Genomic DNA, 19071 nt, shown 5'->3' on the forward strand with positions numbered 1-19071 from the left:
CACAATTGGAGGGGGGGGGGGGGGAGATGTCTTGAATGATAGAGATTTGTCACATTTGGCCCATTGTGTCCATATTGGAAAACAATTAAGCTGTATAGGAATCCCACTTCTTATGCTGTTGTGGCATAAGTTTCAAACAAATGGTTGATCTTCATCAGAACTATACTTTTACCATATACTGAAATTCACAACCGTGCCTACTGTCTGAGCCATTGTATCTGAATCAGTTTTTGGCTAAAGCTGATCCCATGCCCTAATTGAATATTTCTGTATAGTGTCACAATATACATTAATCATAATTGTAACATTTAAGTAGAAGTAGGAAAGTAAAAATGAAGGCTTATGTGGGACTCTACACACTGAAAGTAGGAAACTTACTGGATAAATTAGGAACTATCAGCCTTTTACAGATACACATGATGCTGAAAATCTTGAAATAAATGGAGGATTATAGGTTTATAATGGTGAGTTCACAAATTAACACAAAAATAGAATTGGAGGAATGAGATCGACTGCAAAGTAATAAATCCCAGGGATTTGATAACTTGCATCGCTAAGTTTTGAAAGAAATGGCTGTGGAGATGTTATTAACAAAATTCTGTAGTTTCTGGAATAATTTACACAGATTTAATAGTAACAATTGCAACCCAACTATTTAAGGAAGGAGATGGAGGAGAAAGCTGGAGCTTTGACATCAGATTTGCATCAGTGGTGTTGCAAACGTATTATTAAGGAATTGTACCAGGACATTTGGGTAATAATAACAGTATTATACATGGTCAACACTCTCTAATGAAAGAAAATTGTTGTTTGACAAATCATTTGGAATTTTTTTGTGGTTGTAACTACCAGAACAGATAAAGGTGAATCATTTGATGCTTTAAGACTTTCCTTCAATAAGTTCATAGTCATAAAGATACAACACAAAAACAGGTCGTTCCATGCTGATATCCCAGCACCCATTTTTTTTTTACATTAGTCTTGCTCTGACCCATTTTATTCTCGCATTCCCATCAAGTTCAACCCTAAACTACTCTGCTACATAATTGGGGCAATTCTGTGGCTAATTAACCTACTGACCCACATGTGTTAGGGATGTGGTAGGAAACTGGAGTTTCCCACCACATGGTCACAAGGAGAATGTGAATTAAACCCAAATCACTTCACCTGTGAGGTACCAATTCTACTACTTTGTTGCTCACCATGTCAACCACAAGAAGTTATTGAAACCAGCTATTTCATGGAATTGGGGGTAATATAGTAATGGTGCAAGAATTGGTTAATGGATGAAAGCAAGATGATTTAAAGAATCATTTTTGAATTGGGAGGCTCTGATCATGGAATATCAGGTATTAGTTCTGGGTCGCATCTGTTCACAACTGATGCTGATTGTGTTGAGGGGCTTGTGTGTAATATATCCAAGTTTGCTGTGGTCTATGAGGTGGTTTGAGTGGGAGGTGAGAAGAAGTGTTCTCAGAATGGGCAAAGGTATGAAAGATGGAGGATAATGTGTAAAAATGATGTTGTCACTTTGGTTGTGTTAACTATAACCATTGTACTAATAATATGATCAATTGTTAGAGATTTTAGTTGCAGTTTGACTGACGAGAGCAGGAGTTTGAAAAGTATGATTGAGAGGGTGGAGAAAAATCAGAAGTACCTGCAGATGCTGGAAACATGAAATGAAAAATGCTGTAAATGCTTAGGTCATATAGTATCTGCAGAAAAGTAATAGTGAATGTTTGAGGTTGAAGATCCTTTATTATTTCTAGCTTTGTCAATTGGAGCTTCCAGCATTTTCTGTTTCCATTTGCAGTAAAATGAGCATGAAATCATCTTACTGCCCTTTCAGAGACTGGACTGTGTAGTGGATCAGAGCCCCAGTCCTCAGTCCAAAGAAGCTAATCCTAGTTCTCTTCAGAAGACTCTAGCTCACTTTATCAATCTCTCACCCCACACCTGTCTTGTAGGAGTTGAAGTTGAAGCTTGTTACCTGCAGATCTCAGGTAAGCTTAGCCTCATCTCCTACACTTTAGTTTTAGATGAGTGTGCAAAAGGGTTTTGTAGGTCATCTAACTGACTACCAGATTCCAGGCAACATTTCAGAAGGGTCATGGCTGCACAGTAGCCTTAAATCATGCTGACCTGCGTCTCAACTTCAGTAACCCACCGATGTAAATTATCAGTAGTTTACAGCTAACTCTACCAAACTTGTTTCTAAAACTTTTAATTGATTCTATCCCCATCTGCTCACATATGCATAGAGTGATTGGGTTAATAGAATCTTTTTCTTGGAAGCTATTATGATCCCCCATATTTCTTTAACCAAAAAGGCAATGCTGGAGCTTGTAATTCAATATTGTACAAGATCCATTTTTCATTCAAAAGTCTCTGGTATTTGATGTTGCACGTTCCTATTGTGTCCTTCTGGAGCCTAGTTTGAGAGCTGTTACTCGAGTGTGGAAGTGCATTGCATAAATTTGGCTTGGCTCTTGTCTTGGTGATTATTGTTTGAGTACAAGGCTGAGAACCTTATATTTAGCCTGTCATGATTCAGAGGTGGAGTCCGTGCAGTGGCTGTCTGGAGATTCATAGATTTATTTCTGAGCAATGCTGGCTTAATGAAGTAATGCCTGTTCAGTATGAAATGCTGATTTTTGGTCCACTTCCTTCCAAGGCACAGTTTTTTTTAAAAGAAACTTCTTGGCATATTCTCCCTTCTTCCTTTTCCTTTTCCTAGCCCCGCTGCTATTCCAAGAAAACAGGCAGATTGGTTCCGGTGACGTCATCGTCCAGAATGGCAGCTTAAGTCAGTGCCTCCTCTGGAAAAAAATGCATATTTTGCCCCATTAATCCATTAAGATTTGAATTGATAAGGGGGGGGCAAGAATGGGGAAAAAGAATGGAGATAAAAAAAGCATCACTGCGGAGCCTGTGGACGAGAGAGGGGTGCAGCGAGCGGCTCTCCTACCCGAACACATGGTAGCGAGGCTGACAATGGGCCTCGTTCAGGCGAAGTGGCAAATATGATAAACATTCTGCAAGAGATACGGGGATTCCAAAAGCTTCTAAATTATATCAAGTCAGAGCTTGCCAACATCAATCAAAAAGTAGCGGTGGCAGAGACATGAATTGAGAAGGTGGAAGATCGCGTGCAAAACATGGAATGTAAAATGATAAAAATATTAAATCAACAAGAAAGTAAACTGCTTGACCAAGAGGGAAGATCACGGTGGAAAAATATCAGGATATACAATGTTTCCGAAGGAGCGGAGGGTTTGTCTATGATGGAGTTTGTATGAAAGTTGCTGCGGGATGCGCTAGAGATTCCTTCGACTATGGAGCTTGAAATTGAGAGGGCGCATTGCTCCGCAGCCTACTGGAGACAGAGAAGATAAGCCAAGCTCAATAGTAATTAGATTCCTTTGATAAAATACCAAGGCGGAGATTCTACGAAGGGCCTGGGGAAAGAAGAGGGTGTTTTTGGACGTGAAATTAATATATTTCGATCAAGATTACCCCCCCAGCAGCCCTGCAGAGACATGAAGAATACTATGAAGTAAAGCGAATATTAAAGCAAGGAAAGATTAGATTCCAAACTCCGTACCCTGCTAAACTGCGAGTGTTTAATGAAGATGGGATCCAACTGTATCAGACAGTGGAAGAGGCGACTACAGACATGAAGGCCAGAGGGTTGCCCGTCAGCGTGATCAATCCGAGGGAAAGCTTGGCTGAGCAGTTATCTCGATCTGCTTGGGAAATAGAGAATCGAGAAAGCAGGGGACAGGAGGAGGGCAAGAGAAATATATCAGGAAAAGACTGGGAGTTTTCCAAAGACAGCCTTCACCCCCTCCAGAAGAGGCATAAGGTTTGGCTAACTTCAAAAATGTTGATAAGCTAAATGGAAGCAAAAATAGACGGTGCTATACCTATCTTAAGAAGTACTTATTATAATATGAATGTTATATTACTCAATTATTCTTTTTTATTCATTCACTCCTTTTTCCCCACCTAAATGAGAATAAATATATAGGAGGAATAAACAAGGAAATCTTTTCTCTGTAATGGACATAGATTTGTTCACTTACTTTTATGGGTACTGCAATGGGGGCCATCAACTCACAGGTAGGAGGGGCTATCCCCCCACAGCTAGACATTTCCTTTAGCTCAACCCAGGGTCATCTACTAGAGACCTCAGCCTTGGAATCCCACCTTCGTTGCCTTTTTTTAATTATTCACATTTCTTGGTTCTTATTTGTTCAGGGAGTAGATCGATTAAGTTTTATTCTGCTAATTTCAGTGATATATTGACAGATAAATACACATGGCTAAGGACAAAGTAAAATTCATTTCTTTTAATGTCAATAGGCTGTTAAATCCAATCAAATGTAGTAAAGTTCTATCCAAAATGAAAAAAGAACAAGCCCATGTAGTATATTTACAGGAAACTCACTTTAGTGATAATGAGCATGGAAAACTAAAGAGAATGGGCTTCACTAATTTGTTTTTCTCTTCATATAAATCAGGACATAGGAGAGGAATTGCTATTCTTATCTAAAGCAAGCTAAATTTTGAAAAAGTATTCGAAATGGGAGATAAGGAGGGCAGATATATTCTGGTAAGGGAGAATATAGATGGAAATTCAGTTACTCTATTGAATATATAAGCACCCCCAGGAAGTGATATTAGTTTCTTTCAGAAAATTACTAATATTATGGTAACAGAAACAGAAGGTCTCCTGATATGTGGGGGAGACTTAAATTTACAATTACAACCAAAGTTAGACTTTTCCAATAGAAAAACCTATGAAACAAGCTCTTTACATAAGAAAGTTAATACACTTTTTGAGGATGCTGGTTTAATTGATACATGGAGGGACCTTTTCCCCAACAGAAGGGATTACACTCATTATTCTGCCCCCCATTCTGTATATACAAGAATAGACTATTTCATAACATTTGGAAGAGACAGACAAAATAAACACCTGTGGAATTGGGACAATAGATGTAAGTGACCATGCACCTATATATTTATCTGTTGATCTTGACCTACAACCAAAGAATACTACTTGGAAACTAAATTCAAATCTACTCAATGATCCCTACGTTAAGGAACAAATTAAAAAAGAAATTGGTCTTTACTTAGAATTCAATGATAATGAAGAGGTTTCATCTTCCATTCTATGGGATACTCTGAAGGCTGTTTTAAGAAGGAAAATTTTAGCGATATCTTCATATAAGAAAAAATAAGGAATAAGACATTAGAGGAATTATAAAATAGGCTGAAGGAACTAGAAAAAAACACAAATTGAATTTGGCAGAGGATACATTAGAGGAAATTTTAAAAATTAGGAATGAAATTAATAGTTCGGATATGCAAGAAATCAGGAAAAATTTAATGTTTCTGAAACAGAGACATTATGAAAGTGGATCTAAGTCTATGAAAATACTGGCATGAAAACTGAAAAAAAAGATAGCAGAAAATACAATTCATAGAATTAGGGATCCAAGAACAAAAATGATTAAAAAAAAATAAGCTAAGTGAAACTCAAAAAGCTTTTGAAGTGTTTTGCAAAACTTTATATTCCAAAGTTCCAGGGGGAAGCATAACCCAAATTGACACCTTCCTGAATTCTCTAGAGTTACCCACTTTAAGCGAAGAACAAAATAGAAGGATGACTGCTGACATAACTGAAGTTGAATTAAAAGCTGCAATTAGTAGGCTTAAATTAAGCAAGTCACCAGGATCAGATAGGTATACGACAGAGTGGTACAAAGAATTTAAAAAGGAATTAATTCCAGTCTTACTCCCCACACTGAACTGGGCTCTTAAAAGGGACAAATGCCACCCAGCTGGAAGGAAGCGATAATCTCAGCTATACCGAAAGAAGGCAAGGATAAAATGGAATGGTGGGTCATTTAGACCAATATCCCTTCTTAATGTAGATTATAGATTATTTACCTCCATCATGGCCAAACAATTAGAAGAGTTTCTATCCATACTGATACATAACAATCAGACAAGTTTTATACAGCATCACCAAACACAAGACAATATATGAAGGACACTTCACATTATGGATCATATGCAAAAAAAATAAAATTGAAGCAATAGTGATAAGCATGGACACTAAAAAGGCATTTGATTCGGTTAATTGGACTTTACAGAGTTTTACATAGATTTGGTTTCCATGATACAATTATTAAAACTATACAGGCACTATATGACAACCCTACTGCTAAGATTAAAATCAATGGATATTTATCAAATAGTCTTACCTTAGAAAGGGGCACGAGACCTGGTTGTGCATGGTCCCTGCTACTCTTCGCATTATATCTGGAACCCTTAGCTCAATACATCAGACAAAATGAAGATATCAGGGGAATTACTACTAAAGGGACAGGGCATGAATTGGCCTGTTACGCGGATGACATTTTGATCTATCTAGGGCAACCAACATACTCTTTACCTAAATTGATGCAATCCTTTGAACAATATTGTCAATTATCAGGATACAAGATCAACATAGATAAAACCCAATTACTTTCATATAACATAGCCCACCAAGAGAAATTGACAGTAGATATCCCTGGGCATGGCAAACAGAGTCTTTCAAATATTTGGGTATATTTGCCCAAAACTAGAGGGAGATATTGCAATTCTTAAATGCTGTGCATATGACTCGGATTTTACGCCAAATAAACTGGATGCTAGATTTAAGGACTGGACAGCTAAAGGAAAAACAGTTCTTTGCAATATAATGAAAGAAGGAATACTGTTCAGTTTTGAAATGCTTAAAGAGAAATACTTATTAGAGAAACAAGACTTTTATTGGAATTTACAGATGTAACAATATGTTAATAGGACAGTTAAAAATTTATCCAAGGCAAGTACATGTTTGATAGAGCTCTTTAGAAAAGCATATAATTCAGATAACGGTAGTAGAATCATTTCAAGCATGTATAAAGATTTGTCAAATCTTAAAACACATTCGACTTCATACATTAAAACAAAATGGGAGAAGGAAGGAGGGATAATTATATCTGAAGGAGAATGGACAATAATATAGAGGTATCAATGGAAGTGTACCAGAAATGGAGGGAGTTTGGATGGAAAAATTTGATAAATTATTTTATTACACTCTCTCAGAAATCCCGTTATGATAGTAACATCCCTGTTTGCTGGAGAGATTGTGGAAATCAAAATGCAAACTATTATCATATTTTTTGGGAATGCCCTGTTATCAAAGACTATTGGAGTGGGATACACAATGCCCTACAAGACATCTTTAAATGTGAAATACCCTTAGAAAGTAAGGCCATATATTTTGGGTATATACCTCAAGAATGGTTGAAAAGAAATATTTAATGAATATATTTCTGATGGCTGGTAAAAAGACTCTTGCTAGGAAATCATTATCACAGGAGAGTCCAACCTTAAATGCATGGATGGAAATTACAATGGACATTTACAAAATGGAAAAGGTAACAGCATCTGTTAATCATAAGTTGGAACAATTTGATTCATTGCGAAAAATGGTTTAACTACATAATGCCTCATAGGCCTGATTTTATTCTCACAAATCAATGAACATGTTGTTTAAAAAAAAAAAATCACTCCCTATTTGTACATAGTTTTCTCCTTTTGCTTGTTCTTTCGTTCCTCTTTTCTCTAAGTGTATACCTCAGATAAATATTATATAGAGATTTGTGGCAAATATGACTATATGATATATATGTACAATAATCTGAAATACATCTTATGGAAATGTTAGTTTGATGATGAACTTCAATAAAAAAATAAATTACAATAAAAAAGCAAACAGGCTTATCAGAGAAGGTAATAAATGCAACATTAAACTGAATGTTTTGGTCTGGAATGGAGTGTGGCGATCCAATAGGAATATGTATAGATTGAGAAGCTATTCCCCTCAGTGAACATCTCCAGAAGAACTGCAGATTTGTTCATATAAGCCAAGGCGTGTTTTCGCATATGAAAGGGGTTGAATTAGTTCATCAAATCCAATGAGGTGCCATCCACAGCCTACCTCTTTCTTGCCTGTAATGGGTGATGCACTCTAAATTATGTAGAGAGTTGCTGAGAGTTGCTATGTGGGTTCTCAGTCATCACTTGGTTGGACATGGAGGATATTTTATCTTGGTTCAGCAAGATGAGAGCAAACAGTGGTGTGTGAATATTAAAGCTATTGATTATGGAGGTTAGAAATAACCTGTAATCTCATCCACAAAATCCCAGTGTTATTACATTTATAAAGATGTCTTTAGTCTATATGTGATCTAAACTGTGCCTGAAAGCTGAAATGTATTGTGATAAAGGAACATGTAGGTGGTCCAACAAATGATTTGCTCTTGCACCAGTGAAGAGGCCATATTGTGGGAGACCAGGTTGATGTGGAAAGACTGTTTATGTTCCTGGATGATGGTGAAGAGAGAAGTATTGTACTACATCACCTGTGGTTGCAGGGGAAAGTTCCAGGGAATGGGTTGGGAAGGTTGCGTGAACCAGAGAGTAGTGAATTGTTCCATGCAGAAAGAGGGGGATGGGGATGATGCACTTGGTGGTGGGATCAGAAGCAGAATCAGATTTAATATCGTTGGCATACATCATGAATTTTCTTGTTTTGCAGCGGTAGTATATTGCAAATTAAATAAGTACTGCAAAAAAGGGGGGGGGGAAATAGTGAGGTGGTGTTCATGGGTTCAATGTCCATTCAGAAATCTAATGGCAGAGGGGGAGAAATTGTTACTGAAAAGTTGAGTGTGTGTCTTCAGGCTCCTGTACAGCCACCTTGATAGCAATGGGAAGAGGGCATGTCATGGGTGATGGGGGTCACTAATGATGGATGCTACTTATTTGAAGCATCACCTTTTCAAGGTGTCCTCGATGCTGGGGAAGGTGGTGCCCGTAACGGAGTTGGCTGAGTTTACGACTTTCTGCAGCATTTTCTGATCCTGTGCCTCCATACCTCCATACCAGACGTTGATGCACCCAGTTAGAATGTTCTCCGCAGTACATCTGTAGAAATTTTCAAGCGTCTTCAGTGACATACCAGTTCTCCTCAAACCCCTAATGAACTATAGCCCGTCATGCCTTCTTTGTAATTGCATCAGTCTGTCGGGCCTGGGATAAATTTTCAGAGATGTTGATTCCCTAGGAACTTGTAATTACTCATTTCCGCTGCTGATCCCTCAATGAGAACATGTGTATATTCCCTCGACTTCCTCTTCCTGAAGTCCACAGTCAATTCCTTGGTCTTACTGATGTTGAATGCAAGGTTGTTGTTGTGACACCAATCACAATGGGGCTGGCAGAAATTATGGAGGGTAAAGGTGAAGACAAGAGGAACTCTTGCTGTTATGGCTGGAGGTAGATTGTGGGGGTGGTGGGAATGTGGAGAAGAGCAGCTGTACAGGACATAGAGGAAATGCATGTGAGCAATCTGTCAACAATGGCAGAGAAGTAACATTATTGGGAAAGAACATTTAACAGCAGAAATTTCATCTTGAAAGCAGATGCTGGAGGAGAAATTGTGGGAGCTCGGGGGAGAGAGAAAAAGGGACGGCGTCCTCACAGGAAACTGGGTGGGAGATAGTATAGCCACTTAACTGTGGAACTTGGTAGGTTAATAGAAGATTAGAGGTGTAATATGGTCTGCTGTGTATTTCTAGCATTCTGTCAGCAATTTTATATTTTTGTGCTCTGGAGCTCACTGCTTTTTTCTACTTTTCTACAATAGCAATGGGTTTTAATGGGTTGCTATAAATCTTTGTTTATTCACCAAGAGAATTGTACAAGTTTCTTCATCTTTGTCGGTAAAGATGGATGTACTGATAGCTGAATAAAAAAAAATTATCTCACTCTTCACATCTAGCACAGATTTGGGTGGAAGTAATGATTACATATTGCGTTTTATAGGTAAAATGAAATTGATATACTCGATTTTTAAATTGCTCTTTTAATTACCACCAGATCCACTTTGTTATTTTTAAGTGACAGTTGTAACAGAAAATGTGATGAGAATTATGTGAAAATTGATGTGAATTGATATACTTCATAAATCATATTCTAGCTATCCACACAAACTGCTATACCAGCACACCTAAGCGATTCAAATCCCGGTGAAATGTTTTTTTCAGTGAATTTTCTATTGGCTTTTCTTTCTGTTTCCACTTCTGAATTTTAAAAAATCTGCTGGGTGGTAATAACTCAAGTTCACATTCTCTGCAGTCTGTGTGACCCTTCTGTGTACTAGTACACTATTCCATTTCTTTGAGCTTCATTGCATCTAGTTATATTTCTCTCCCTGCTCACCTCTTTGCCCTGTCACCTTATGGCTGAGATAAAATAGTATTCGTTCTTTCATAATTCACCTATACTAACATTCTGAAGTAATAAGAACCAAACCAAAGCTAGACTGAGCTCAGTTACTGCTTAATTTGAGCCCAGATTATAGCTTGATATTACTGTTTTAGTTAACGTCATGGGAACATTTCAAGTAAAATGGAGTTTGGAGTTTCGAGGTAACATGGCCAGGTTGAATGACCAGACTACTCTTCAGTCCCAGACAGGCATCACTCCCATCTATTTGCACTAATGCGCCAAAATTAACTTTGTTCAATCAAAGCAAATAATTCCAACACTTGTAAACAACCAGCTGGATTTAATACTGCAAAAAGATGCCTGATCATATTAGTATTATATTGTCAAATATCTAATCCCTTTGCAGCTTTCAGATGCCTCCGTTAACTTTGTCAGTCATGCTATCCTACCTGCAATTTTCACCCCTCAGCCACGTGACCTGTTGAATTCCCAAGGGAAAAGACATTTTGATTTAAGGTTGTCAAAAAGTTGAACATTTGATTCTTCAAACAAAAATATTTATGTAAAAGCAGCATTGAACTTGGTGATTTGGGTGAACTTCTGTAGAGTTCCAGTGGGTGAAAAGTTTTTGTATTTTGATTTGATTTTGATTTTGACCTGTATTGCTCTGAACCAAGTGCAGTATATTTGAGCAGATAATTGCTCAGTTTTCCAGTACTTCAGTTTATAAAACGATAGCTGTGAAGGATCAGCATTTAGTTATGGCAGTAGTTGGCTTTCCAAAAAAGCTAGAATACACTTGATGGGCAGATTCCTGTGTTGTATTACTTCATTCTATGAAGTTGATACAACAGATGATCTGAATAATATACTGGGCACACAATCTTTATTGTGAAGCAGTTTTTTGTGGCCAATTACAATATTCTCAGCTTTCCTGGTGGACTATTTTCATGGATATTAATTGAAGTCTCTGCAAGCAGTCTTGAGCATTACAAGGCAAGAGAAGCCACCGCTGTCTGCTTTCATTTGAGGTAAAGTTGGATTTCTTAATTTGTATTTTAAGGTTTTTCTTTTGCATTTTTAGAAAGAGACATGGAAAACATCAAACAGAAGAGCGGGAATAGTATGTTTATTTTACCATTTTAGATCTCTCCCCCATGATTTATGGTAGCATTAACAATTTCTTCATTCACATGCTCTCTGGGTTGAATTGATACTAATGTTTCTTCAGTAAAGGTGCTGCCTGTGTGTAATATTTCTTTGGCAAGAACACTGTATAGATTCTGTAATATTGCTGATGTTCTGTCACTGCTTGCTGTCTGCTGCCCATGTGAGAAGCTTCTCCATTGTCCAAAACTAAATGCAGCTTGTATTGGAATATTTTATGTGCAAGGCAAAGCAAGAATTAATTAAGGAAAACTGCTAGAGGAATTGATAAATTTTTGAGAAAAAAAATTTTGTCAGACAAAAGTGAGTTAAATCCTGCTTAAAAGACAGAAGTGTGGTTTTTAAATTTAATATCGAGATGGGACTGTTATTCAAGTTAAGAGTAGTGAGCAGGGCTTGCTTATGAAAAAGATATGCTTGGCAAAATGTTGCACTGATGGCACTAGAAGAGAGCATTAAAATTTGGTTTACGGATTGAGAAGTTCTGTTAATAGATAGATAGATACTTTATTCATCCCCATGGGGAAATTCAACTTTTTTCCAATGTCCCATACACTTGTTGTAGCAAAACTAATTACATACAATACTTAACTCAGTAAAAAATATGATATGCATCTAAATCACTATCTCAAAAAGCATTAATAATAGCTTTTAAAAAGTTCTTAAGTCCTGGCGGTTGAATTGTAAAGCCTAATGGCATTGGGGAGTATTGTCCTCTTCATCCTGTCTGAGGAGCATTGCATCGATAGTAACCTGTCGCTGAAACTGCTTCTCTGTCTCTGGATGGTGCTATGTAGAGGATGTTCAGAGTTTTCCATAATTGACCGTAGCCTACTCAGCGCCCTTCGCTCAGCTACCGATGTTAAACTCTCCAGTACTTTGCCCACGACAGAGCCCGCCTTCCTTACCAGCTTATTAAGACGTGAGGCGTCCCTCTTCTTAATGCTTCCTCCCCAACACACCACCACAAAGAAGAGGGCACTCTCCACAACTGACCTATAGAACATCTTCAGCATCTCACTACAGACATTGAATGACGCCAACCTTCTAAGGAAGTACAGTCGACTCTGTGCCTTCCTGCACAAGGCATCTGTGATGGCAGTCCAGTCTAGCTTCTCGTCTAACTGTACTCCCAGATACTTGTAGGTCTTAACCTGCTCCACACATTCTCCATTAATGATCACTGGCTCCATATGAGGCCTAGATCTCCTAAAGTCCACCACCATTGCTGTATTGCTGTAGTGAAGATGGCAGAAGCACTTGATTATTTGGTTAAATAGATGGGACACAGGAATCAGACTGATTAAAGGGCATAGTGTAAAATGAAATTCAAGAAAGATGGGTGGATTAAGAATAGGCTTTGGAAGGAGGGATGAAAGGTTATTTCATCCATAAATGGAAGAGGTGAGTCTTGCGGAAAAGCTGAGCTTAAGGGAAATAGTGGAAGAGATAAGAAATACAGTGGGTGAAAGAGAAGCAAAGCTGTGACTGGCTAAAAATAGTGAGGGAAAGAGGAGGACAATAAAAGCTGCAATGAAGGCACAGGGGATTTTGTGCTGTTATCAGACCATACAAGCATTGCCACTGGAAATATCTATTCAGTCACTGTGCTTGTCTTTAAATTTACTGAATAATCCTGGATTTGTGTGCGAAGTTCAAGTTTCTCACATGGTGCAAACATTGCATGGCCTTCTGTTATTGAAACATGTTAAATGATCTTAGTCAATGATGTTCACTTGGACTTCCTGCAATTTAACAGCAAGGCTAGATGTAATTATTGAATATGAATTGGTTGAATTAGCTCTGTGCAGCCACCTCAGCTAAGAAATTAGAATCATTTGTCTTCTGGGTACAGTATTACAGCAGTAAAATAGGCCCACATGATGAATATAAATCCCAGCCCACTGTTGCCCTCGTTTAATACTTAAGACTTTGGATCTGGTTTGAATGGTGGCATTGTCACCTCTTTAGTTGGATTGTGTGCTGGTTTCAAGTCTAGAGTCTTCAGCACAATATCTTGTCTGGCCTCACAGTTCAGTGCAGACTGCTGAGGGTGGGGGGGTGCCATCTCTCAAAAGAAACAGGCCCTGCCCGTCCTCCTTCCATGGATGCTGCATGCCACTTTCAAACAAGAACAGAAAAACTTGCCCAGCACCCTGCTTGATACTTGCCGTCAGCTAACGTCAAACAAAACCTCATTTCCTGGTGCTGTTTGTGGCATCTTGCTATGTACAAATTGTAGTTCTATTTAATTTTGGAGGGAAAATTAATTTTGTTATAGATTGCATCAGATAATCCTGAAATTGAGATTATGCATAAATGCAAGTCCTTTTCAATCCAAACTAGGCTCATACCCCATACATGTAAACATTACTCCAAAATGGAACAATGGCAGTATTACCTCTGCTCCTACTCAGCTTGAGAGGAACTAAATTCTATCATATCCATATCAGACTGAGAAGCTTCGTGTGCATAACCTTTTCCTAGTTGGCCTCCAGTCACTTACTGTAAGCTATAAATCTCATGAGTTAACTGAGATTCTGTTGTGGGACTCCTTCAGATACCTTTTTATGTTCTGTATGTACATCTGACTTTACATAATAGCTGCACTTCAACTATAAATAGGTGGATTCCATCGTTTATCCTTGAGATTTCTGTGGTTCCCTGACTTTTGGCAGATTCATCACATGACAGAGAACTGTTCCATCAAAATCAGTCCATTAAAATTGGTTTCTCCCTGAGGAAGAAAGGACCTGGTTCTGGTTGCAGTGAGCATGAAAATGATTAAAGGAAGTGTCCTCATTTGTGAGATTTTATCATTGTCCTGCTGATATCCCAAATCACCTCACAGCTAATTAAATGCATTGAAAATGCAGCCACTGTTTTTAATGCAGGACAATGAAGGAAAAGCTTCCACAACAGTGTAGTTATAGATAATTGGCCACCCTGTTTTTAGCCATGTTTATGTCCTACTGCATAAAAGCTGACAGTTCAATGAATCCTCTGATAGAGAGTACCTCAGTTGCAACAATCCTTTGGTATTGCAATGAAGAATTGCATACCAGGACCTGGAAAGGCATAAAACAATCGTACTGATTGTAATGGTGGGCACACCACCATAGACCCAGGATATAACAATTAAATATCAATGGCCATCCTGGTCAATGAGATATTGGATTCTCTGCTTAAGGAATATAAATTATCTGCTGGAATTAAATATGATCTAACAGTCGTCCTAGTATTTCTAGACACAACTGTTATCAGGAATTTCTCAATTATTGGACATTGTAGCAAATTCTTCCAATATTACCAAGCCTTGAGATGCAGAATGTTGCTTGTTTATTTTGTTAGGAAGGACCAGCTGAACATCACCTTTTCTTTCCATTCTCTCTTTGATGACTATTTGCAAAGGTCCATGAATCTTAACCACTATTTAACCTTTCTCTTCCTTTACAAGTTGTATATGCTGCTGGCAGATGAAACTACTGGAGTTGGTGGTGGTGATTGGGAAAGTAATTTTGTGCTAAAGTGGCAGTATCTCAAGTGTCCGTGGGCCTTACTTGTTTAATATATGAATAGGCCAATGAAGAGAACACACTGCTGAATTTCCTGTTGTAGTTCATCACTTTCTGATGAGGTGATAAAACAAGTAAATCTTTAAAACTACATAATCAAAATGTATTTCAATACCAAAACAGAAAATACACCATTATATGTTTCTACAGTGTGTTTACTGAACAAAGTGCAAATTACTGTTTGCAAGTAGACAACCCTGTCGAATTCCACTCATCGAAATTTAACAAATGGCACTGAAGCAAATACTGGTTAAAGCACAAACATTTCAGTGAGGCCTTCTGCACTGATTTAATGCCACTGATACCAGTTTACTTGGGATTAGTAGAGCGCTTGTGTGCTGATATAGCCTCTACTCTTTTGTTTTGTCCTTTAGTGTGGTTTCGGCTCTGCATTCGGAGAACCATGACAGATATGAACGTCTGACTTCAGTGTCGAGTTCAGTTGACTATGATCAGAGGGACAAGGTGAGTAACTTTGCCTGAATGTCTGGAGAAGTTTAACAAAGGATGTTTCCTTTTATTGCAAGGATTTTTGTTGTTCCAGCCAGTTTATCACATTTTAACAAAGCAAAAGGGTTTGCTGTATTGGCCAAAGTTTTGCTGAAGATCCTTGTTAGTGCCTTAACTAATCAAATGTTTGAAGAAGACTAAAATGAATTTGGTTTGCTTATATCCAGGATGTATTTGTGATGTGTTTGGAACCAACTGGTTCCAACTGTTCTTTGTTTAGAAAGTTATTTTGAGGAAAATTGATGAATGCATTTAGCATACTGCTGATTGAAAAGAGAATAAATCTTCTGCTTTTAAGATTATTTATAGAATGATTCATTGAAAATCATTAACTTTTTCAAATGGTATAATAACGCTGACTCACAGATGAAGTAGAAAATGAAAGGACAGTGAACTTTTGATGTCCTGATCAGCATTTCCCAAACGTCTAATCACCAGCCTTGAATTCTAAAGTAAAGCCAAATGTGCAGAAGGGAAAAGTTAGGAGTCTGCTTTAAATAAAATGGCATTGATATTCACATGGCAGCTCAGTTTCCAAGGCCTCTTCTGCTTTAAGCTCTGTCACCTTACCTGTCTCCATTCTGTACCTGTGTTCCTTTGTTGTACTCTTTGAATGCACATAGTATATTGTAGTAATAGGTTGGGATGGCCAGTACTTCAGTAGACTCTACTGAGATAATCTTGTATGTTATACGAGCATGATTTAAGGAAAGGTATATACAATATACTGATGTGGATACCTTAATTTTCATTTTCTGTTTGTCTTTACAAAGTCAGGAGTAATGACAAGGTTGATAGGGGTCTGCTGAAAATTGGATTAAGGATATTATGTTGCAGGATGACAGTGTTAGATTTCAAAGCAGCTGCAACATAACTTCCTTACTTATACACTCTTATACTTAATGCCTCATCCAATGAAGACAAGCATGCCAAGCACCTGTCCCACCCTATCTACTTGTGTGACTACTTTCAGGGAGCTGAAAGATTGGCACTGTAGCACAGCGTTTAGTATGTTATTACAGTGCCAGTAGTAAGATCAGAATTTAGTTCTCGTTGCAGTTGTTAGGAGTTCATATTTTCTCCCCATGAGTTCAGGTGTTTCAGTTTCCTCCCACATTTCAAAGATGTATGGTTAGGGTTAGTAAGTTGTATACGTACTTTGTTGACACTGGAAGTGCAGTGACACTTACAGGATGTCCAGCACAATCCTTGATTTGATTTGATGCAAACGACACATTCCACTGTACGTTTCAATGTACTTGTGACGAAGCTAATCGTTTTTTCTTTCTTTCTATGAGCTTGGGCCACAAGATGCCTCTACATCACTGCTGTTATAGTCCTGCCATTAACTCTATGCTTTCATCTTACATTTGACCTCCCAAATTGCAACATGTGACACTTGCCCAGATTAAATTCCATCTGCTATTTTACCACCGTTCTCTGGAACTGATTTGTATTCTGCTATATCCTTTTACAACCTTCACTATCCACAATTTCTCCTTCTTTGTCATCTGCAAAAATCCTAACCCAACAATCTACATTTTCATACAGTAATGTATAAATAATTGCAAACAACAGAGGTCCTGGCACTGATCTCTTTGGAACACCATTGGTCACAGACCTCCAGATAGAATCACACCCTTCTACCACTTCTGTCTTCTATGGATAAGCTGATTGTTAATCCTGAAGTTGCAATGCATCTTAATCTTCTGAATCAGGTGACCAAGAGGAACTTTGTCAAGTGTCTGAAAGTCCATGCATTCGACATCCTGTGCCCTATCCTCATCAGCTTTGTCACGTCCTCAAAATTTTTGATCAAGTTTTTTATGACATGACCTGCAAGTCATGTTGACTGCCCCTAATCAGGCTATGCCTTTCCAAATGCACACATTCCCTAATAATTCTCTTTAATAGCTTCCCTACCATTCTGGTGAGGCTCACTCGCCTATAGTTTCATAGATTATTCCTATTTTCCTCAAGCAGAGGAACTACATTGGGTATCCTCCATTCCCCAGAGACTTGTCAGTTGCTAATAAAGGTACAAAGATCTTGATCAAGGCCCGAGCAGTCTTCTGTCTTGCCTCTTTCAGTAACCTAGGATATATACCATCAGGCCCTAGGAACGAAACCACTTTAATCCTCTTCAAGAGACCCTGCACCTCCCTGATCTCAAAATGCCCTAGCAAATTAGCATGCTCCACACTTCTCACTAATCTCTATAACCTTCTTGGTGAATACTGATGCAAAGTACTTGTATCACCCCCATACTGACTCCAAGCGCAAATTCTCTCCTTTATCCTTGAATCCATTGGAGAACGTGCACAGAAGATTCACTTGGATGGAAAGATTAGATAGGTTGGGGTTTGTTTCCTTGAAGAGGGACCTGATGTGCACAAAACATAAAGTAGATAGAAGAAAACTTCTGCCCATAGCAGAGTTTTCTAAAAATGCAAAATGTAGGTTTATGGTAAGGTGCAGGAGATTTAGAGGGGATCTAAGGAAAATTTTATTTTTCAGTTAGAGGGTGTTGAAATCTAGAAATGTACTGATATAGTGGTGGAGGCAGGGAATCTCACAACATTCAAAGTGTTTGGACGCACACTTGAACTGTTGAGGCATAGAAAGCTGGTAAATGAGGTTAATGTAGGTAGTTGGTGGTAAGCATGGTGGGCTGAATGGCCTATCTCTGTGTTGCATGACGCTGACTTTGTAACTTATTAGTGTTCTGCCCTCCCCAGCCTCCTGTTCTAGGAAATGACCTTGATACAAGACTAAGTGCTGTTAGCTATTTTAATAACGCAGTAATTCTAAAACATTAGTTATAATTTTCTTTTCAAACCATAATAAAGGCGTGTTACTGGGTCATTGAACTCCATTATTTGGCTCAAATGCATGATAGCTACTTGATGATGAAAAGTCTAGATTCCTTTTATAGATCTACATAGGTCACCACATGCACCATCTGCAATCACATTTTGTTTTCCAAGAGTACAAAGATTAATCTAAGTATCATGTAGGTATATTATTAATCAATCTTAAGTATTAGGTAGAATGCTTCTTGGAGAGAACGTTAAAGGAATCAGAATATTTCTCTTTAAATTTGCATTGTTCAGTAATGGAAATGATTGAGTGTTGGGAGGCAGGATTGTTGGGAGTATTTAAAGAGGAAATAATACATTTGAAAGATCGAAGAATTGAGGGGAACCAGAACACAAGAAATATATAGGGCAGATCAGCCATGAAATCCAGGCGGAGCTGAGTGACATCCTCCTATTCTGTAAGGTCCTTTTTTTTTGTTTTTACATTGAACAATATCTTCAGTATTTTTGTGGGAATTTTAAACTCTCCCGATCCCAACCCCTTCCTCCCTTCTAGTTTTAATTCCTTGGCATCTAACCATCATTTAACGTTATCCAAACATTAATGACCTTATGGTGATTAACAGTGCGAGTACCAGTTCTGCCCTTCCATTTATGCG

At 38.1% G+C, this 19071-nt stretch overlaps 1 protein-coding gene across 6 annotated transcripts in view; it reads left to right on the forward strand.

Annotated features, from left to right (window-relative positions):
- The window catches only part of LOC140733155 (CSC1-like protein 2), a 191513-nt gene that overhangs the window by 79842 nt on the left and 92600 nt on the right, over positions 1 to 19071 (forward strand). For 5 of the 6 annotated variants that reach the window (XM_073056084.1, XM_073056083.1, XM_073056082.1 and 2 more), the window contains 2 exons: positions 11426 to 11464; positions 15458 to 15548. In XM_073056084.1, coding sequence (XP_072912185.1) covers positions 11426 to 11464; positions 15458 to 15548 — 130 coding nt within the window. The remainder of the gene's footprint in view (positions 1 to 11425; positions 11465 to 15457; positions 15549 to 19071) is intronic. The other variant, XM_073056086.1, reaches the window with a different exon arrangement.

The sequence above is a fragment of the Hemitrygon akajei genome, chromosome 9 (assembly GCF_048418815.1).
Source record: "Hemitrygon akajei chromosome 9, sHemAka1.3, whole genome shotgun sequence".
Classification (NCBI taxonomy): Eukaryota; Metazoa; Chordata; class Chondrichthyes; order Myliobatiformes; family Dasyatidae; genus Hemitrygon; species Hemitrygon akajei.